Source organism: Perna viridis, chromosome 1 (assembly GCF_037379345.1).
Source record: "Perna viridis isolate PV_CMFRI_1.1 ecotype Kerala chromosome 1, ASM3737934v1, whole genome shotgun sequence".
NCBI lineage: Eukaryota > Metazoa > Mollusca > Bivalvia > Mytilida > Mytilidae > Perna > Perna viridis.
In genome coordinates, this window is record NC_142445.1 from 16,924,385 (window position 1) to 16,948,405 (window position 24,021).

Genomic DNA, 24,021 nt, shown 5'->3' on the forward strand with positions numbered 1-24,021 from the left:
TTTTCGTGTTATGCTGTTGTTATCTTTAGAAATTAAAATCGTGTTTTAAAATATTTAATATTCTTAGTTGTAAGAAGTTATACAATCTTAGATTAATTCAGTGTAAATATTACTGTTTTTGACACCATCATTTTTAAAGCATTAAATACATCTGCACAAACTGTTTAATTGTAATATGAATTTTAGAAAAAATTCTCAAAAATTACTGTACGATTATATCAATGGAATAACAGAAGTAACATCTTACTGGAACATACCACCGCTAGGGATGTGGAACCGAGTAGTCCAGAGAATGGAATTATTACTCATACAGAAAATATTGACGACAAGGATACATCTGCAAAGTATGTATAGTGTAAATGCTTAATTGTTTATCTGTTAAATAATTAATTGGCATAAAAAGAAGAGAGAACGCAGAAGCTTACATCAAAAGGTCGAAAGGACATGTCAACTCCATGATGTTATTGGCATTTCTATAGTCTTAACAACTTAAGAATGTCGTTATCTGACACTATAAAATAATCTAATTATGTATGTTGTACTAAATTTAAACATTTATATTTTAGATTAATATTTTCCTGGATACTTTACAATAGTATGAGCGGAATACCGACTTGCAAGAACACTCCTAATGGCATTTGTAATTCGAATGGGTATTTGATCTGCAATGAAAATTACTATGGTCAAAATTGCAGTAAGTTTTGTAAAATTCTTGGTCACGGCAAATGTGATTACAAAGGATCTGTTCATTGTAAAGAAGGTTTTTACGGAATAAACTGTCTTAAGTATTGTGAAAATGTACCTCACGGTAGTTGCTCAGTTGCTGGTAAACTTCAGTGTCGTGATAGTTACTATGGTCCGGGATGCTCTTTGATGTGTAAAAATGGAACTGAAAAACACGGAATATATAACAATAGTGGTCTACACTGTAACAAACAATATTTTGGATTAGATTGTTCTGTTCTTTGCATTACTTTGAATGGAAGTAAAACGGGATGCTTTATTGAAGATCCAAATCACGTAAGTATCACATAAACTAATACAATAATTTGATGCAAAATCATTTTTATCGACCAAGATAAACGCCATTGTCTCAAAAATTGCAAAAACATATGTTAGAATACATAACCTTCCTTTTTTTTTTTTTTTTTTAAATTATCATAAATAATAACCCGAGAGTGTTTATCTGTATTTGAACATTTCATTCGACATGTGAAAGGATACCTTAGTATTTTTAGTCGGTATACCTATTTTACATATATGCAGTTGTTTGAGTTGAGTTTATCAAAATTATGTTTGCATCCAATTAAAATATCATTTTGGTATGAGACGTTTTGTGCATTAGGCATAACTTTCGATATTCGTTTGAAAACATATTCCAGATTGTATTAAATCCAGAACTCATAAGTCATATCAGAGTCAGCGGTAATTACGTGGATTTTTGTACCGCGCTAGACTTCTTAAAATTAAGCGTATGGACCAGAATTATGTTGTTACAAAATTAAAGACATCCCTACATAAGTTTTATGGTCGTCATCATGAACTCATGGATCATTATGGTGTATCCATCTGCACAGTAAGAAACGATTTGTTCGCCGTGTCATACTACTGTTTTCTGTTTCTTCTACCCCCACCCCCGGACATTTTATGGGTAACTCGACGGGTGTTTCTAAAAAAGCAGAAGACACTTACTCTATCGGTGAACCTGGTCCATGCTCCCAAGTTTTTAGTGGAGTCCGGTTGCTGGTGTATTTTTGTTTCTTTGTACGTGTTTTTTGTTACATGTGTCTATTTTGCACTGTCTTATCATCATCATTATTGAATACCGTTCGAATCCTAGTTCGCTATGTTAATGTTAATGTTAATGTTAATTTGTTTCCTGTAAACAGTAATAATATAATTAGGTGATTTATTTTCATAAAATTTAAACATATATTTGTCATCATGAACTCATTGATCATTATGGATGTATAATTTTAGTTACTTTATGTTCTTTGCCGTGTATGTATGTTTTCCATGTCTAGTTTTTGTCCCTGGATTACATTCGTTTGATTACCGCTATAACCTTGGTTCCCTTGATTATTCTTTCTCCCTTAACAACTTTACTTCCACATTTCGTCCACATGATAATAATGCATGGTTTTATTTACATATTTTCTTTGCTATACTAAACTGTTTTCTTTTAATAAGATTAGGCCACCCAAATAAAAAAAATCGTTTAATTTTCTCCCTATGGCTTAACATTTCCATTTTCCAGATCTAGATATCGTTTTCTCCGATTATTAATTCTTGTGAGGTTTATTTATCAAATAGTTGTTATAACAATTGTTATAGTTCTTTACTGGTGCCTGTCTACATTAACATTTGCAAATATATAAATATTAAAGGACAAGTGACAAGAAAATTTATAGCTCCCTCAACTCCAAAAGTTAAAACTAATATTTCTGATTATTCAGCTTATTAAAATAAATCTATTCATTTTTATATGAGATAACTGGTATACTATTTTGTTGTTATTCAAAAAATAACTGTTTCATCGCGAGTTGAAGACATTTTTGGACTACAAACTGTGTAATCCGAGTATGATTTCTTTCGAGAAAACTTTTTTTTCAAGACGTTTTACAATTACAAGAATAGCTACACATATGTAATTAATCTGATATTTGAAAAGACAATGTCAAATTATTGCTGATATTTTTCAATTTTATTTTCAGTCCGTTATTACAAACCAGTTTGTTACTATATTAGTTACTGCGGATAAGACGCTGTCACGACTACCTCAAGGATCACGGGATTTTTTCTTAATTAGAAATGCGTAGGTAGATTGCTAAAAATAGGACAGACTACTGGCCTCAGTCTTGATTTGTTAATGTTACAGTAGATTTGTCTTATTAGTGATTCTATATAATCTATGAATGACTACTTTCTTACTGACTGACAAGTTTTTATATAATACGAATATATATGATTTCTTTGTAATTCCTGAAACAAAAAGAAAATTCCTTTACCTTATCAACGACGAAAACAAAAGGACAAATATATGTTTACAATAAATGAAAATAAATCACCTAATTTTATTATTACTGTATACAGGAAACAAATTAACATAAACACTTGTGAAAGAGTAATCAAGGGAACCAAGGTTATAGCGGTAATCAAAAGAATGTAATCCAGGGACAAAGACCAGACATGGAAAACAGACATATACAACAAAGAACATAAAGTAACTAAAATCATACATACAAAGTAACAAAAGTAAATGAGCAACTGGGACTCAACTAAAAACTGGGAGCATGGACCAGGTGCACCGGTAGGGTAAGCGTCCTCTGCTTTTCTAGAAACACCCGCCGAGTTGCTCATAAAAAGTCAAGTCCGGGGTAGACAAACGAGGAAAGGAAAACTATGACCCGTTGAATAAATCAGTTTTCATGGTGCTGATGGATAAACCATAACGATTCACGAGACATGGAAAACAGACATACACAACAAAGAACATAAAGTAACTAAAATAATACATACAAAGTAACAAAAGTAAACGAGCAACTCCGACTCCACTAAAAATTGGGAGTATGGACCAGGTGTAACTGTCGGGTAGCTTCCTCTGTTTTCTAGAAACACCCGCCGAGTTGCTCATAAAAAGTCCGGGGTAGACAAAAGAGGAAAGGAAAACTATGACACTTTGAACAAATATGATTTCATCCAGTGAACCTGTGTTAAGATTGAATGCTTACCTACGCTAGAGAATTTCTGAACTATAAGAAGTCTTATTCCAGTTGAAATAGGATGTTTTATCGATTTTCGAAATCACAATGTGTCAAGTGGTTAAAATGCTAAAAAGTAATTTATTTAAAATATAAATTAAAATTTGTCGTTGTCGCAGGTGCTAATTATATGGTTGTAAGTATTTGCAAGGTGTAAACACATTTAAGTATGTTTAACGATTGTTGCTCTAAACATGGGAAGAATACTTTTGCGCTAATCACTTATGTTAGAGGTATCTCTTGCGCTACGTTCATTTTCTTCATTGTTTTAAATGCACCAGAATGGGAAACGCATACAAACCATTACAAACAACGCTACATTGCTGGATCTGTAACATGTACGACCAAACCGCTCTCAAAACCTTTAACTTCTATACTCACAGCTGTCAAAGATGATCTCTAGTCCTACCACGACACTTGTTACTCCCGTAGTGGTATTAATTCAATATGAATCCTGCAAAATTCGAAATATCTTCTGGAAACCCTAAATGCAAGATTACAATCAGAATACAATAGCATTAAAACCTATGATTTTTTTTTCAATTCTTTATACTTCTAAAAGAAGTAATAACGTTTAGCTAGATCATTTAGTCTCAGTTTCTGCTATGTAGATGACGTATTATCGTTAAACAATCCTAGCTTCGGGGATTTAAATGGGAAACGCATACAAACCATTACAAACAACGCTACATTGCTGGATCTGTAACATGTACGACCAAACCGCTCTCAAAACCTTTAACTTCTATACTCACAGCTGTCAAAGATGATCTCTAGTCCTACCACGACACTTGTTACTCCCGTAGTGGTATTAATTCAATATGAATCCTGCAAAATTCGAAATATCTTCTGGAAACCCTAAATGCAAGATTACAATCAGAATACAATAGCATTAAAACCTATGATTTTTTTTTTCAATTCTTTATACTTCTAAAAGAAGTAATAACGTTTAGCTAGATCATTTAGTCTCAGTTTCTGCTATGTAGATGACGTATTATCGTTAAACAATCCTAGCTTCGGGGATTTAAACATCAAATCTACCCTAAAAACTTAAGTCAAAAATTATTAAAGACACTGTGATGTCAGACTCATATCTTGACCTACACTTAGAGATCAATGGTATAGGAAAACTAATGACCAAACTTTATGACAAACGCGATGACTTTTCATTCCGTTTTGTCAACTTTCCTTTCATCTCTGGCAATATTCCTTCAGCACCTGCATATGGAGTTTTCATATTACAACTCATGCATTATGCCAGAGCATGCCGTACTTACGCACTTACTGACGTTTTGTGCCGCGCTAGGAGTCTAACAATTAGGCTTCTGGAATAGGGTTATGTTGCTACAAGATTGAAGTCATCACTACAGACGTTTTATGGTCGTCATCATGAAGTCGTGGATCGTTACAGTGTATCCATCTGCGCCAGGAAAACCGATTTGTTCAACGTGTCGTAGTTTTCCTTTCCTCTTTTGTCTATTCCGGACTTGACTTTTCATGAACAACCCGGCGGGTGTTTCTAGAAATGCAGAGGACGCTTACCCTACCGGAGCACCTGGTCCATTCTCCCAGTTTTTAATGGAGTCCGAGTTACTTTTGTTAATTTGTATGTATTAGTTTGGTTATTTTATGTTCTTTGTTGTATATTTCTGTTTTCTATGTCTGGACTTTGTCCCTGGATTTCATTAACCTTTTGATTTTTGCTATAATCTAGGTTCCCTTGACTGTTCTTTCTATAATTACTAGAGGTTCGACTAATTAACCTCTGCTCATACGATAGCCGATGTCATGTTCCGCTATTTTATTTTTGCATTTGGCGGGCAACAATGTGCAATATGAAAAAAACTTTCCCGGAATATGTAGAAAGTGAGAAATGGAGTGAAATATCGGCGTTTATTGCACATATTATTTCAATTGAATTGAATAGGCATACATTTATAAGTATGTAAAAACATAAGTTTATTATTACTAAATAATGGGAGTCGGGGGTAACAACAAATCGTCCCGCTACAGCACACACTGGTGAACGTTGTGTAACGCCTAACGGTACTAATATGATCTCAAGCACATTAGTCTAACGTACGGGAAAAAATGCGCAAAATCCTTAGAGTAGCATGTAAAAATTATTAGATTATTAGAGATCATTTGTTCTGGGTAATGCTGTTCAAATGGGCAAAAAGCGTAATTGTAGTTCTTCGTTGTTCAAAGATTTGTCATATTTTATTTCATGTTCACAAGTTTCTATTACTTTTCATTTCTTTTTATCGAAATAGCTCATTCGAATATTATTTATTATTTGAAAAAACGTGACCCAAACGTAAAACTGGCACAAAGAAGTTGTGGCGAAAAAAGGACGCAAAATTTGCGCAAATGGTTATCATCCTTAATATTGTCTAAACATGACTTATTGATAAATGTTATTCCACCAATAGCAAATCGGCCAACATGGATTCATTTAAGTGGTAATTAAATTATATGTAAATCAGCGATTAACAGAATATGGTTTTAAAATAATAAAAAAAAAATGATACATGTATTTTTAACTCTGACATTGCAAGTTTAATTGACTTCAAGTTATCTACATAGTAAAAAGTTCTTCAATATGTGAAATGCTTTTGTGCTTGTTCTTTCATTTGTATGCAAGGATATATATATATTAACTAAGTCTTTAAAATTAAAAAATCTAATATATAATCAAATTTTAAATCTTCCACAAAAACTATTCATTTTTTTTTATTTTACTGGTATGTCCTATTAGTTCATAGAATTTCATGAGGATCATACTTAATTATTCATGATAAATAGTTCTAAATGTTTGATTATTATTTTTCATTTACAGTAAAGGCCTCAATTCTAACAATGTCAGAAATGACACAAAAGTTGTCTACTTACAGAAATGGTCAGTAAGTATGTTTGTGTCACAAATCCGCTGAAATATGTTTACTCAAACATTGATGTATACTGCCTGTGGGATATAAATCGATACATTTTGCACAGGGTAACAACTGTAAATAATTGTAAAACAAATGTGTATCATACTTTTTTTTAATATTCCCTAAAATATGAGTGACGCCGACCATCAGCTGACTGTTCCTACACTTCGTTTAATTTTCGTTTTCGTGCTAACATATATACTCAATACTGTTAGACCCGGTTTAAACTCATATGTGCTATTTGTAATATATGACGGGCAGAGGGGTTTCTTAACGCCCTTGGCTGTGATTTGGGATCTCTCACACACGGTGTAAAGCATTGAAGCGTTTACACAGTCCCCGGGCATGTTCATACCCATGAATGTGGGTCATGGTGTATTCGGGGAAACTAGTTATCATGTGACCACGTTCATTCATTAAATGCATTATCATGTGTTTAAATATCAATCCGTGACCCAGTGATCCAATTCTTTGACCCAGCAACTTTTTGGGATAAAATCAACACTTCCAAGTGCATGTAAGACAGAAAGGTTGGTCAAGTTAATGGTACACGCCAGTCAATTGATGAGAAATCTTCAAGGCCGAAAAATAATGTTATGTTTCCGATCACTGTTCTAAAATTTTGTCGGGTCGGTAGATAAGGATTTATTTTTATTAAAATTTTTACAATGGAATAAGTCATAGTGACGCCAAATTTTGAATGCAACGAACCAAATATGCAAAAACTATTAGACTTAGTCCACAACCTAATCCGTTTTGGGATTCGGTGCTTGAGATATTTTTTGTTTTGACGGTGGTGGTCAAAACAACTAATATAAAATTCAAGTGCCGAATCCCAAAAGGTATTATCCACTACCAAGAGCACACTCACAGCATGTGTGTTAACAATCGAATCTAAATATAAAAAACCAATATTTCTCTTTGTTTTTCCATCTAGGACAGAAAAAAAACACTTATGGCTTTATTTTTTCCTTTTTTTTTTCTGAAAGACGATCGGCAAAATAACAAATAAACACTTTTGGATAAGGGGTATGAAGAAGGGTCAATAGGGTGACCGGAAACATAACATATTTTTAGGCTTAACAGGGTGGCCTATTTATTACTCCAGCGGTGCTAGAGATTATCTGGCAAGCTATTTTGTGGCAAAACACATGGCATTGAGGAATCTGTTGAGTTTAATTAGCTGCCCATTACTGTAACATGAAGTTTCGGGGGCTCTACATTATATATATATATATATATATATATATATATATTATGTACACGTAAAAGTACAGTGTACATGTAAGTACAATCCCGAGGAGCTCCAACGATTTTTTTAGTTTTGCTATATACTGACAACTCTTAGTATGATTTTTATTTAAACCAATTTTTGTTTATGACGTCATGTCAATAAAGTAAAGTTTGTACATGTACATAAAAATATAATTTTTGTCACATTCATACCTAAACATTTGTTAAAAGGGTGCGGATTTTTTATTAAGTATCAAGACATTAATACTACACACGTAAAAATAACTAATTTCTGTTTAATTGTGAAGATTTATATGATTAAATTAAATAATGAAAAAAAATAATGACAGTGTAGTGAAGTACTGAATGTACATTCACGTTCTGAAACAAGGAAACATTTTTCAAGTTATTTAGAAGTTGGTAAAATTGTCTGATACAAGATTTAGTTGAAATATTGCTTTTGAAGTGTTAACTGTGAGCCAGTATCGATGGATTTAGCCTTAAAGTCCTTCATATACAGGTACTGTAATTTATATTCAGAATTTTGAATGTTTTCTGTTGAGTACATGACTATTAGTGGGAATTAAACTTTACAGGTTTGCAATTTTATTCTCTTTTGATAGAGAACTGTTTAACTAGGGCTAATGTAAAAACAAAGACCTAGTATATGTAAAGAAAATTCGGTCGTACATTGGTATGGTGCTGACAGCGGTGTCATCGCCGGCGGCGTCGTCCATATTCCATATAAGCAGTCAAACAATTTCTATGTCATAGATGCTTCCAGATAGATTAAATAGCTTTTCAGAAAAAATATTTACTAGATGTTTTGTATATATTTGAGGCAAGATATACTGAACATAGAGAAATGATGTGCCACCCATTGCCTGATTCAAACACAGAACGATACTTAAAACAAAACTAAAAATCCCGTGATGTCTTTGTTAACGTCCTTTGGTATCACTTTAGGTTGTGAACGTAGGGCTCTTCTTTCGTATCATTGGAAACCGAAACTTCACAAATGTCTTTAAAAAAACAGAAGTGTATTGCTGGGTCTGCAGAGTGAACAAATAAATCCCTTCCATTCTAAACTACTTACTAATTAACTCACACAAGTGAAGAGTGGTTGGAAAGCATCCATATTTTTAATATGTTGTTTAAAATGCTTAAGTAAACAGAAAATAACGTGCAGATTTTCATAAGCCCTTGTTCATGATAGATATAAATTACACAGAACGCACTGTAGAATTAAAAATTATGGAAGATAACTCTGAAAATGACTATAAAATACAGTAGAAACCTTTGGATTTTCAATTTGAATTATCTTCTAAGAGCAGACAGATTGGAATGCACAATTATACAGTTCATCATATAGACCTATAAATCAACTTAATAACAAAAAAAAATGTGTAGTCTTTTTGGGGTGTATCACATATTACAGAATTTGCATATTCTTACATAGACTGATACTTGAAAACCTACCTGTTTGTCTCTCTTCTGGTAACCTTACCTTTTATAATAGTCGATACGCATAAACCCAAACTACCCCAGTTTTGATTACAAAAATAGATAATTTTTATATAGTTTAATGCAATAGTGCAGATATTTGTAATAGTTCTTCTGGAGCTTCAAAGGTTGCCTTTTAGTACTTTTCTTCAAAATAAATTATTTGCTGGTTTCCTGTAAAGAACTGTAAAAAAACCAACTATTCCAACAATGCAACCTCTTTCCATAATATCAAGAGATTGAAATATTTGAAGTTACTAATCGTTATGAAAATCAAATACCTCTTGATGTTGAAATTAAGGAACTTGAAGTTCTTGTAGATAAGCTTTTAAAACTCAACAAGTTACAATTTTTAAAAACTGTATGGGAAAAACATATCATGTCACCTTATATCGTTTAAAAACTCTTTCGAATATAAAGGAAAAATCATCCATAAGCACAGTTTCGTTTGTGAATAAAATTCTAAGTTGAATGTAGTTAGTTGAAAAAATTCAGATACATGTGTATTTATAGTGTTAAATATCAATAAAAATTGAGCTTTACGAAATGTGAAAAATGTTACTTTAAAATATTTACATAAAACTACATGAATGTTTTACAATGGACGATATGTGTTGATGTTTTTTTATTAACTTTTAGTATTTGTATAAGTTTATTTTATGTTATGAAAAAAATTATGAAACGTTGTACTCATTCATATAGTTACGTCACATATGTTATTCGATGATAAATATATCTGTATTTTCACATGTCATTGTTTTTGTTCAGGATCGTGATGCCTTAAATATTGTTGTCAGTTTCCAAAATAAGAGCACAAGATTAAACATTATACCTGACCATACAATCCCCGACGAAGACATGAGTACAGCGTTACCCTATATTAACGTTATGCCGTCATCGACGTAAGTACCTATGATAAGATATAACATTGATCATAACTTTTATGGTCGTTTAATTCTCCATGACGAATTATTTTTTAGGAACTAATTATAGATTATAGAGTATTGGGTGACAATGAACGTGTAGTGTCGGCATCCAGGCTTATTTTGTCCGAAATAAAATAAAAACATGTATTTAAATGTACAACAATTTAATGTGTCGCGTTTTATTTTCCAAAATATTGAACTACTCTATTCTTATTCTACAGAATTCAAACATCATTGCCAACTGCATGAAATGAAAAAAAATTGTTTGTAATATGTATGTTTCAATTGATGACCAATCATGTTAAAAAAATAATTGACAGAACAATGTGCGAATCTAAGAATTTAAGTTAGGTAGAACATAAATTATTGCTGATATACGGTAATCAGGTTTTCGTGACTTTTTAAAAACAAACTTTACGATTTTATTGAAATACCAGACCAAACATATAATTTTGGAGATTGTGTTTAAAAATCAAAATTCCATGCAAGGTAACCCCATGATTTTGCATTTAAAATAATAAATTTCACTTGTAAAAGTACTCCGTCTTTAAAAGAATCGTCCCTCTTAGTAATTGTTCGTAACGAATACACCAAAATATGTGACCTCTTTGAACACTTATACACTGAGCATAAAACACAAAATGAACCTTAACGATAAACCAACTATTACTTAATGATATGCCTGGGTCAGGTGTATTCCTATTCCTAACTAGTTTAGCAATTATGTTGTCTTTTTAAAACGTAGAATATGTATATAGATTGTTGTTCAAAGCCTGGATATACTATACACAAGTGGGAAATCATACATATGACACGATAAATGGAAAAAGAATATGTGATGACACCTACTATGGACAAAATTGTTCACTTAAATGTCCACCTTCTAGGGAGCAGCTTCACGGAAGATGCTTATCAACCATAGGATGGAGTTGTGATTTGGGTAAGTTAAGTCCATTCAATTCTACATCTGGATCAGATTTTTTTTATTAAGATGCAGTATATAACCCAAAATAGTTGGAATCAAATGTGTTTCCTAAAAGATGGTTATGTAGTTGACAGAAATGGATAGAATGGTTTAATACAAACTTGTGAGTAAGAAGATCTAGACAGAATCTGGGACATTTTCACTCGGATACTGACCATTGTAATCAAACCTGTAAATTGTTTAAGCTCTAAACTGAACATCTGTACTTGAAATGTTTATAGAGGCACCGCAGTGTATCGGTTTTCATAACCTGTTATTCAAGAAAAAAATAATCAACTTTGTGAATGCTTCGATACAAATGTTTAGTAAAAATGTTGCTTCAGCCACTAAAGAATCAGCAGCAGCAAGACTTTTCCCAATAACATTGTTATATACTTAGTCTAGTAGGCGGGATCGGTCTTGACAATACACGATTTTGTTTCGTTTTTTTTTTTTGTTATTCAATTTCTATGAAAGAATTTCAAGTTAAATTACAAGATATGGGAAATTATTAATAGGGAGATTATAGAAAAAAGTTTTGCTTAATATTAAAGGTTTTGTCGATTTTTGTATTACAATTGCACTTATTTTCACGAATTTCGCGGTCATGGAGCACTATTCGCCAATTTAAAAACACACGAGAGAGAAGTTCTACCATTATCCTTTACGCAAAAAAACTACGATTTCCGAGAAAATAAGTACCTGCGAATATATTCATAGACCAATACTGCAAGAATGAGTACAATTACAGTATTCATTTTTGATGTAGTCATTTACGAAAAAATAATGGACATGGAATACTGTCGTAAAATGCGCGTAGGGATATTTTCGGTTCATTAAAGTTGTAGCGTGAAGCCCATGTATGATAACGTTCTTCGTGGTCCTTCCGGTCTTGCATTACGGGAGATTTAAACATCATAGAAAACGAATCTCTCCGTATGTTGCTACAAGATTGAAGTCTTCACTACAAAAGTTTTATGGTCGTCATCATGAACTCGTGGATCGTTACAAACTAAGGTTTGACTTTTTTCAACAAAAACCGCAAATATCTTTTCGGCAGTATTACATTTCCCCTGAAATGTCTTCCGAAAGCAGAATTGTACCATTCCATATAAAACTGTGTGGTACATGAACAGAAGGTTTATTCCCTGATTTTGAGTAATTTTGTTTCCTTTCAGAATTTTGAGAGTTTTCTGATATTAGTACTTTTCCATCCGAGATATTTTTTAAAAATAATAATGCACTATGAATAGGGGAGATTTAAGCTATCGCCCGGGGTAAAATAATGTGGCATAAATGGTCAGCCCGTGGTAAAACATTGATAAGAATGAGGCTTCCTTGATTTATTTCTATTTTAATAGGACAAGAACGGTATTTTGTTTTACATTTTCGTGACCTTTTACGGTAACCGTAGGCCGGTCATATTTGTCCATATTTGGCTGTACACTTCACGCTAGCAATGTCATTTGAAATGGTCGCTGGTGAAACTTTGCTTTGTATTTTTTTATAATGAAGAAAAAGGTGAATTAAGTAGACATATGGCAATATGCAATATAATGCTTTATAAGGTCACGGTGTTCACACAAGGACAGGTGCAATGTTTTATTCATTGACGATTATTATTGTTTGGTTTTATACATGATGGCGCACGTGGCACGTGGCGATGAATAAACTGGTGAAAACATGGTTTGATTTTTTCTTACTTAAATGATAAGAACAAAGTAATGAAAATGTTAAAAATGCTTTAAACAGCATATGTAAGAACCGAAGATCATATGAGCAAAAAAAGGTTTCTATTAATTTTCATTATAATATTATAGGATGGACTGGTGAAAATTGTTACGAAAATGTAAATGAATGTAAGAACCAAACTTTAAGTTGTAAGAACGGCGACTGTGAAGACATATATGGTAGCTATTATTGCCGTTGTTTCACTGGTTGGTATGGTCGATATTGTGATTTGAATGTAAATGAATGTGAAAAAACAAATATTTGCAAGCATGGAAATTGCTCTGACACTATAGGTTCGTACACCTGCAACTGCGAAAAAGGGTGGAGTGGTAAAAACTGCGATCAAGCGGTTGATGTGAACGAATGTAATATCGTTAAAAATATTTGCGGACAGCATGGCACATGCAAAAACACAAATGGTTCGTTCGTGTGCTCGTGTCATCAAGGTTGGAATGGAAAGTATTGCAATGCCGATGTGAACAATTGCAAAATGAATCCTTGTATACATGGAAACTGTGTGAATACAAACGGTAGTTACTATTGTTCATGCTTTAATGGATGGATGGGCGAATATTGCGATCACGATGTTGATGAATGTTTAAATAAAACGTTGTGTGGAAATGGAATATGTTATAATAATAATGGTACTTATTCGTGTTCGTGTAACAAAGGATGGAAAGGAACAGACTGTTCAATGGACATTGACGAATGCAAAAATAGTACTTTTTGCGTTAATGGAATTTGTTCCAACAGTCAAGGTGGGTTTAATTGCACTTGTAACAGTGGGTGGAGGGGTACAAACTGTGAAATTGATGTTAACGAATGTTCGGCAATTCCATGCATTAACGGGAAATGTATTAACACAAATGGAAGTTTTCAATGTGCCTATTCATCGCCGTCAGTCATCACTTCTGGTTGTACCAAAAGCTCAGTTCAAATTAGTGTTGCAGGTGCTCACTTTCCAATAAGTGAAATTAGCACAATTATACAAAGTTCTGTTATTGAAATTTCTTCCAGTTCATTTACGGAGACTAACAGATTATCAGAACTTTCTTCAAGCTCATACACTGAGACTAACAGATTATCAGAATTTGCTTACAGCTCATATACGACGACTAGCAGATTATCAGCAAGTATAGCAAAACCAAACTCAGAAACATATGTTAAATTCACTGATTCTTTGCCATTATCAGTGAGTGAGATTATCACTTCATCATTGTCGATTGATATGCCATCAGTTACATCTTCGAACTTGAAACCCAGTAATGCTTCGACTATATCTGTAAAACATTTTGAAATTTATAATGTGTCACTCTCAAGCGACCGTACAAGTCATTCAATCAATGTTGTAACAGCTTCACAAACTTTCAAACCAACAGAACCATCGACAGAACATAAGTTATTCCATTCAACAAGAACGACAACTCCAACTTTGCCGAATGCTCATTTGTTACCTTCATCAGTAGATACCATCAAGATACCAGACACTACTTCCTCTAAAGTCAAACTTCTCCCCATGACGACTCCAACCGTCTTAATAAAGGGTATGGAAAACATATTGATATAGATCTAATCGTATTAAGAGTCGCCAATCATTCACCCTATAATCACTATCAAAATACTCTTATACATATTAAAGACATATAGAAACAAAAACATAACAAAAACAACCATTTAAAAAAAAAACAAAAAAAAAGATTATTTTTTATTTTAGAATACTACATAATGCTTTTACTTAAACGGTGGAGCAGGTCTTATTTTAACACCAAATCAAGCAAATCATCAGTATGACTATCCTAAGTTATTCAATAGTTGTTTGGCCTTTGTTATTCTTAAATTGGCTTTCTGTACTTGAACAATGCAACCGCTGTTCTGTACCAACTCTAAAAATACATTTAGGTGGAAAAGTCAAAGGTATTTGAAAAGTTGTATTAATACAGGATTTGGTTGGTTCTTTTTCAGTCAAGAGCGGAGAATCTGCATTTCAGGTAAATATTTAACGAACTTACATCAAATTTAATATCAAGTGCCGGTTAAGTTTATCTATAATATTTGGTCGGTGAAATTTGTTTGCTACAGTGACTATCAATCATGGAACAACTTGACGTGTTTCTAGAAAAGAAGAGGACGGTTACCCTACCGGTGCATCTGGTCCATGCTCCTAGTTTTTTGTAGAGTCCGGGTTTCTCATTTACTTTTGTTTCTTTGAACGAGTTGTTTTGGTCATTTCATATTCTTTGTCAGGTGTGTCTATTTTTTTCCTGTCCAGTCTTTATCCTTGGAATATATCATTATGATTTCCACATCATGGTTTCCTTGATTGCTCTTTGAAATAAATCCAAATCAGAATGCATATTGTAAGTTTCCAAATATACGTTGAAAATATGCAGCAAACCTACAACAGCTACTCATCTGATATTTACAGTCATATCTTCTTTAAAGACTTTCGATATGTTGATTTTGATATGCCGATATAAATAAATTGCAGTCCTGGATTAAAGAGAATATGATCTTGGTACTGGGTATATTTATTGGAGTAGCAGTGGTACTGGTTATTGTTGTACTTGTTCTTCTTTCTAGAAGGTAAGATATTCAATCCACTATTCTTACCTATTCCAAATGCTAAATATAGTTAGGCGTTGAAAAACATTTTGAAGTAAATGAGGTGCGTGACTCAATCATACAAACCTCGGATTTAATTTAGTTTGTGAATTAGTTGATTTAAGTTGGTCGGAAGAAGCAGTAAGAAGAAAAAAAAACCAATTTTACTTGGTATCCCTAATTGTTTACTTGGATATAAAAATTAATTTCCGATTTTTTATGTACATTTCGGATCATTTCTAGACGAAAGGCAAGGACAAAACCTAGTGTTGATCCTAACTATCACGACATACTTCAAGACAAGAGGAGACTGACTCTGATACTTAATTCCAATGATGAACTAATACCGATGGAAGAGGCTGGCATTCCTAAGAACAATCCACTGTATACAGAACAACAACCAAACAAATGCCACAACAACCTATTATATGGTGATTTTGTTGACACAGATTCACATGCCTGTTGAAATGTTCATCTTATTTTATCAATGTTAAATGTATTGAGGTACAAAAAAAAAGTCTTCCACTGAGTGCTAAAAAAAACTACTTCAATTTGAGAGGTCATTGACAGAAATTAATTTCAATTAATTCGAAACACTCATCTTACCCTTATTTATCACATTTACGATCTTTTTTCTTAATCTTTAAATTTGAAATTGTTTGACCTCAAAGAAAAAAACAAAATATAATAAAGAACACTTGAGCAGATACTAATAACACAAGTGATTTATTTTTCATTTTTGTATTAGTGTCGTTTTTTATTATTTAAAGACAATTACACATTGATTTTCATTTATACATAGGTATAAACTCATGTAACCTTTTTGTGAAAAGAAAAACAACAACAAAAACAGTACTTTCTCAAACATATGTACATATAAGATTAGTCCTATCCTCTCTGGGGAACTGTCTGAAGAGCCGGCCCTAGGACAGCTCTAACTATTCAGGGTGCTGTCAGAAGACCCGGCTCTAAAAGTGTCATCGAACAGTTCCAGAGCCAGCTCTTCAGACAGTTCTAGCAGTGGCAGCTCTACGAGAACAGTTCTACTAGTGGACCCGGCTCTACTCCTAGAAATTTAAGAACTTGCTACTAAATCTGTCATAGAGCTGTTCCTCTGGCAGTTCTAGGACAGTTTTGTGAGAGGTGAGAATTCACCTCATCTGTCATTTTGTCAGGTAAAGCAAAAAATCATAGCCATTTTGACAGTACGAATTAAAATCTATCAATTTCTTCCTAAAATCTGCACCTAACATGAAAGTTTTTTTTCTATTAAAAAAATAAATTGTTGTCCCAATTTTTACCTTAATATGGTGAGTGAAATACAGTTAAAGTTATATCTTTACACTTGTAATTCTCGAGACCTGCGCCAAACAGAATAAAAACTATTAATTTTGTGTAAGAAAAATAACTGATACTTGAAAATAGATTTGTCACGTTCTACATGCCTACAAGATGGGGTAACACTAACAATAATAATTCAAAAAGTCTGTTCTTACAATCACAGTTTATTTCTTCAATAATAAACAATAATACAATAAATTTCAGCAATCATTTTAGTACTGATTGTGTAAAAATACTTTGGACGGAAATTATTTCAATAGAAAAAAAAAACATTTGTCATGATGGTGTTTGGTAGTTAAAAAAATGATGACATATCTGGTGGAGACATTCCATAATTATATCAATATAATCGCAGGCACTTGATTCATAGTAAAGTTGCAAATCTTACTTTATGGAAACTATAGGATTTTCATTGTTAAGAGATATATTTCCTACCTTAATATATATCAAACAACACAATTTACAAAAATCAGTACCTGATGAGCAAATTATTATTTCACACTATATTGACTAATGCCTCTTTTTTTTACTGATACTGATAATTCTGTTAAAATTGAAAAGCATCAATTATCAATTGTATTGATTTTCATCAACAAATGTACAAGGATACATTTTTGTAGAATTATGAGCATGTGTAAAATTCTGCGATACCATAAGAAATTGTATAAATAAAATTTTGCATCCTTGATCTTTTGCCACTTTCTAATTTTACATCTTGAATGTGTTTGAATTGAAGAAGTCTACTACTGTACAATAAAGTGCACTATTAAAAACATAAACACAACTTTTTTCCTGCACAAATGAATTGCCAGCTACTGCAACCTCAGAAATGTGGTATTTATTTTAGCAAATAACACAATTAATGTAATTAGGCATTGAAGCAATAGCTAAATCATGTTTCTAAATAATATTACCAAAACAAATGTTTGAATTTCTCATTATAACAAACATGTAAAGCAAAATTTTGCAGAAATCTTTTAATCCACTTCAAATAATTCAAGTCTTTATTTGCCTTCAAAAACATAGGTCATCCCAACAGGGGTATTACTCCAATATAATTCAGTAAATCATTAATTCCTTCACAACTACATATCATGCCTTAACTACCTACAAAGTTTCGTGAAATTTGGAGCATTATTTTGCTAGAGAGTTACACTTACAAAGGTGTGATAGACATACAAGGAAAAACAATATGTCTCCCCACCAAAGAGGTGGAGGGACATAATTCCAGAACTAATAGTGAACATGCTACCCATTCAATACTTATAAAATAGTTTACAGTAACCGATAATTAACAACTTATTACTAAATTGAAACAAAGGCTGAGTTTGTACACTCATCTATTTAATGCAACAGAAATTCATTACTCTTGTCTTATATATACCTTTGAATGAATCTGATCATAAATCATCATGGCTGCAAAACAATAAAGTTTAACAGACCAATCTTTAAAATTTAAATACATGTAAATTAAAAAAAAAATCTTATTCTTTAATTTATGATAGCATTTAAATTGTGTCATATAGGTGAATTGAACTTTGATTTTGTAATAATGCTGATTAAACAGACTTTCACAAAATGTTATCATTGATGAAAAACTAAGTTTTAATACTAAGATGGCTATCCTATTTTTTCGAACATTTCATAGGTAACTTATTGCAAAATGTGAAAATAAAAGAGTGATAATAATCTACTGCATCATTTTCTTCATGAAAGCATGTACATGTATGTTAAAATCCAATGTATGGAATGAAACTGTACATACCAAAATTTATACAAATAAAAAAAAATGCTGCAAAGAAATGACAATTGAAAAAAAAAAACAAAAACAAAAACACACAACCAAACTTACTAAACATATCTATGTAACAAATCAAACGAATAGAAGACGACTGTATGTGATTCATGTTAATGGTATAAGGAGTAACTGAATCTCATTCTTGTGGTCGGAGTTTAAAAAACAAACTTATTTTTTTTTAAATTTTGGTATACACAGGAGTTATTTGCTTTTTACAAATAAAAAGTACGTCTTGAATCTGGAACCATAAAAACGTTACTTGGACTGATTTCCAAAAATCTCTGTAACATAAGCAAATCTAAGGCATATCAAGTGAAGATTGTTTAGTTTAAATTAAAGATTAAGTAAGTGCATAAACAGTTCAAGAAGGAAAAAAAAAAGAAACTATAGCTATTTTTTTTCTATAAGACTCTTTACATGTCTCTCATAACTAATATTTCTTACTTAGAAATAATCTTCAATTTCTATCAATGAAGGTTTTCAATTTTTTGGGCTTTTCAGTGTTGTAAAATTTTGATTTTATACGACATCAGCAACATGCATTAATATATTCACTTTAAGGAGATAGACCTAGGGTAAGGGATATAACTCTTGCAATTAGTGATATATTTGTATCATATTCAATTTCACCAAAGCCTTTCAAGTTTTCATTTGATACAGAATGAAATCAGTCCAAGTTTGTTTGATGCCTCCATGAAATTGATGTAAAATGGAGAATACAAACGTTCCAATGACTTGTAAGAGTTGTGTCCCTTACCCTGGGATATTACCTTAAAAAAGAAAAACATAATAAGCGAATTTTATTCTTTAAGAAACAAAACAGCACTTAAACAAAAGCTTGTATCTTATTACTATTTCCAGCAAATAGATTGAAAATGCACAGCCATGTAATGATGTAAACAAATTCTACTACGTGAAGCAAATTCTATTCTTTGATAAACAAAACATCACTTTAACAAAAGCTTGTATATTGTTACTATTTCCACCAAATAGATTGAAAATGCACAGCCATATAATGATGTACATAAATTGCCTGTAAAACCAAACCCTCTTTGGATTGTAGAAATTGTTTGCTTAAGACAATTTTTCTGTTTACCCAGGTGCAAAATACATTAAAACTGATATAATTCTAAAATTTTCTGATTAATACAGGTTTTACTGTAGTTAAAAATTTGCTAAATGATAATGCTAACTTATACTATGGTACAACTGATATCTTCTCATTCTTAAATTTATTGTATTTACAACAGTTTTCTTAAATCAAACTCGATGATTTAACTCCACAGAATCAATAGTTATTGTTCGATAGTAGCCATTTCTTGAAGTTCAGAATTCTAGTCCTACTACATTGCATATTCTAATGGTATCTGGATATGCATATACATATTAAATGTTGTTGGAACATTAAATGAATAATTAGATATCATTTTTAATAAAACCATATAGACGGTATTTTTCTTGACTGAAAGAGCTAATGTGAATTTACCATATATGTATATGATTCAAGAACAAAACGAAACTACATATCAAATGAAATAATGTCATATTTTCAAATGTAATGGAGTTATATGGCTGTACAGTGGATAATTCAATGGTGAAAGAATTTCTTAAATTTGGTACAACATAAATGACTTCCAAAAATTTGGACAGCTTTAACAAAGTTACCTTTGGTATGAAACAATAAAATTTGATTCTAAATGATGATTTGTGATCACTTCAATCTCAAATTTGTATGAAATCTCGTTTTTCTGTTAAAAAAATATTCTTAAGGCAAAGATATGTACAAGTGTAAACAAATTCTTCTAATTATAATCTACAACAAAATAATGAACATAAACAAAATAAAAAGAAAATGTATGTTGTTAAATTTGAGAAACAAAGGTCAAGAAGTAAATCCTAGAGGAATATATTTACATTGTGTAGTTGTAAATTACAATTGCTACATATGTAAACCTCTGCATGCAGGTGAATTTCCATATATAATGGCATAGCACTCCATACACAAGGTAACAGGAGTTTGATCCTTATCTTTTAAAGTGTATGTTTACAAAGATTTCTATGTGAGTTATGGCACAGTCAACTGCCCCTTCAGAAACCAAATCTGAACAACCTTATTGTCAAAGTTCTTGGTCTACATTGTGTGCATACACAGTTCTGTGAGAAAGAGATTCATTTGTGAATATATAAAACACATAAAAGTCAACATTGTGAAAGTACCATTGTTGGTGGGGTATCAATTTTCATGGTTCATGAACTTTGATTTCCAACGAAAAGGGAGATTTCCATTCATATGTATACTAAAAACCTCGAAACCAAGAATTAAAGAATTAACAAACTTGTGTTTCTTCCCCACTCCAGGAAAATTGGTATCCATGTATTAAATTAACTTCACAGAATGTGATACAATGTACAGTAAGGTAAGTGTCTAGGTAATTTCCCTTTGTGTATACTGAATATTAGTCTAAACCAAAGAAATCCTTACTTGCTTAAGCTGCTTATATCATACAGTTTGAACTGCATACAAATAGCATTCATGATAACAACTAAGTAAAAATTTAAATTAAAAACATAAACAACTATTAGCACTTACAGTTATAAAGGACATATATAAATGGCACTTAAAACATATCCAGTATATTTTAAATGGTAGAACCTATGAACAACACTACAACTGACTAGGGTGCAAGGTACATTTCTGGAAACCAAAATGAGTTGACATTCAAATAACATTATTGAATACATGTAAAAAAAGATAGCAAGTCATATATTCACAACCGCTAGAAAAAATGTACTCTTATTCACAGCAAACAAAGCAGTACATGTTTTGGTTTTAACCTTCATCAGTTACTTTAGAATACTAACATTTTGAGATTCATAAGAGACTATTTAGAACTAAATATTCAAGATACAATTTGTAGGTACTTAAAAATGAAATTATATTTGTGGACAAACTTCTGATTAGGCATTCGAAAAACATCTGCATGGAAAAGCCAGTTTTAAGCTATTCACACATAAGTAAAAGAAAAGTGTCCACAGACAGTCTCCAAAAACTTAAACCTGAAAGCATCTGAAACAGTTTACCATATTCTGCTCTCATTTACAAAGTATGATGTCCCAGAAAACAAAAAAAAAACATATGAACAAAAATTTAATTCAAATGTGTATCAAATCCAATATGTGTCCTCCTAAAAATGGTTCATGAGGATTGACTTTTATTGAACTTTTAAACACTTTTATTTTGGCTCAACAAAAAATAATTTAGCCCTTCTATTTGACTCAAACAATTAACTTAATTCTTTCCAATAAAGACAAACCAAAATTTATAATGAAATTAAATGAAATGTGATGTTCACTGAAAAGAGTTTGTTTCATCAATTTATACTTAGATGAACTTGAATAATGAAGATTTGAGAAAAATTACAAGGTATATCTCATTTATCAAAATGAACAAATAATTGTACATCATGTGAAAACGGATGGAGATGAAAATCTGAATGGAAGTCAAATTGTGTGAAAATAATTATCAATTGGAGCTCAGTTTAACGAGTTCTTTTGTTTTGTAAAATGAAAAATAACCTTTTTAAATGATATTTACTAAAGCCAGGTTCACACATATAGATATTATGCACTAAAACATTTCCAAAATGCTTGAACTTAAAAAAGGTTGGTGATGTGTTTTGAAAATTTGTCAGCTAAAACTAACTATTGGAAACAAATTTGATACAAGCTTGCTGAAAAGTTGAATGCTGGACAGAATTTTAGAAACCAGTTTTTATATAACAAAAAAACAGAATGAATGTAATAATGTGTTTCAAATGTATTAAATACTTTCATTTTGGTTCTTACATTTTCCAAAAACTTTCAAACTTAAACTTTGACCTAAAATGTATCAAAAAACTTAATAAGTGTGAACTTGGCCTAAATAGTTTTAACTCCACTTTAAAAACTTATATACTTCCTTTTGAAAGTTGCTTAATGAAAATAAAAACCAACTAAAAGAAGGAAAATAAAGTAAAAGCACAAGGATTGTTAAATTTTCTAAATTATGTGTACCTTAGCATAGAAAACTGCAGATATCTTCTACAAGTACAATAAAGTAGAAGATAACTGCAATGTCACAGCATGGCAAAAAAAGGAGGCCCATATCAAACCACTTAAATAGTCAAAGAGCCATTGTTAATCTCTCATATCATCAGAACAATAATCACTTTTCCAACATTAATGCTACGTGATTTTATAAAGACATCAAGACTAGAACTCCATCTTAAGAACATATAGGTGTGAACATTACCAGCTAAAAAAATATTTTCATCAATTCTCAGAATCTGTCTTCTTTTCAGCTAGGGCTGCTAGTTTTTTATCAATATTTTCTTGAAGCTGAATAAAGAAAGTGTGTAAAGAGAAAGCATGTGACTTCTTCATTTCACTCCAATGTTCTCTTGTCTCTGTTTCCACCATGCTATCTCTTGTCGACATTGACCAGCTTGATAATGACTGGTCCCCATTTAAGGGATCCAGTACAACCCACTGATGAGTAAGATATGACAGGAGTTTCTCGTAAATATTAGTCAAGGTTTCATCACTGAGAGGCTTCAATTTATAAATAATTTTCAGGAAGTACTCTACTGTATGTCTTGTTCCCTATAAAAGAAATACAAAAACAAAATGTAAAAATAAGCCGAAGTTAATTATACTGAGGTTCATATGGCAGCATATGGAATGGTATGTTATCCCATAGAAAAATAAATGGACTCAAGTGTAGCTGAGGTCTATATATTGTGAAAGTACTACTGTTCGTGGGTACCAATTTTCATGGTTTTCGTGAGTAGGTCAAACCACAAAATTTGGTTCCAAACCATAGGAGATTTCCATTGATGTGTATACTGAAAACCCCAAAACCAAGAATTCAAGATCCAATGAACGTGCGTTTCTTCCCCAATCTACGAAAATTGGTATCCACAAATTAAAGTACTTTCTCAGTCCATATACAACCACTTGACCTGAAGTACAATTTAATCTTTGCTATATCATACCTTTCAAAATGAAGCTATACATGATGCAACCAGCCTCCGAGACAACATGACCAAAATTAATGGTGCCACAATCTCCAAACTAAAATTTGGAACAAGGCTGGGCCATATAGCATTTCATGGAAAGGTATAACTTTAATACAAACATTGGAAATTAAATTCTTAAAAGTTCAATAAATATATCTAAATACCGTTATGCCTAA

The 24,021-nt window shown here is 31.8% G+C and overlaps 2 protein-coding genes across 6 annotated transcripts in view; one reads left to right on the forward strand and one right to left on the reverse strand.

Moving 5' to 3' along the window:
- The first annotated feature begins 567 nt into the window (after positions 1-567).
- Positions 568-16,434, forward strand: LOC148627510 (uncharacterized). Of its 2 annotated transcripts, XM_088574170.1 has the most exons (9): positions 568-1,020; positions 2,715-2,815; positions 6,598-6,661; positions 10,196-10,329; positions 11,112-11,293; positions 13,138-14,592; positions 15,011-15,036; positions 15,537-15,631; positions 15,893-16,434. In XM_088574170.1, exons 1-9 carry the CDS (start codon positions 598-600, stop codon positions 16,113-16,115), a joined length of 2,703 nt encoding a protein of 900 aa, XP_088430296.1. In that variant the 5' UTR covers positions 568-597; the 3' UTR covers positions 16,116-16,434. The 2 variants fall into 2 exon arrangements, with proteins under 2 accessions (XP_088430296.1, XP_088430298.1); XM_088574172.1 differs by lacking the exon at positions 15,537-15,631 and having other exon boundaries at positions 15,893-16,056.
- A 704-nt stretch (positions 16,435-17,138) lies between these two features.
- The window catches only part of LOC148627511 (protein tyrosine phosphatase domain-containing protein 1-like), a 31,477-nt gene continuing 24,594 nt past the window's right edge, over positions 17,139-24,021 (reverse strand). For all 4 annotated transcript variants that reach the window (XM_088574179.1, XM_088574186.1, XM_088574195.1 and 1 more), the window contains one exon: positions 17,139-23,429. In XM_088574179.1, coding sequence (XP_088430305.1) covers positions 23,100-23,429 — 330 coding nt within the window. In that variant the 3' untranslated portion in view covers positions 17,139-23,099. The remainder of the gene's footprint in view (positions 23,430-24,021) is intronic.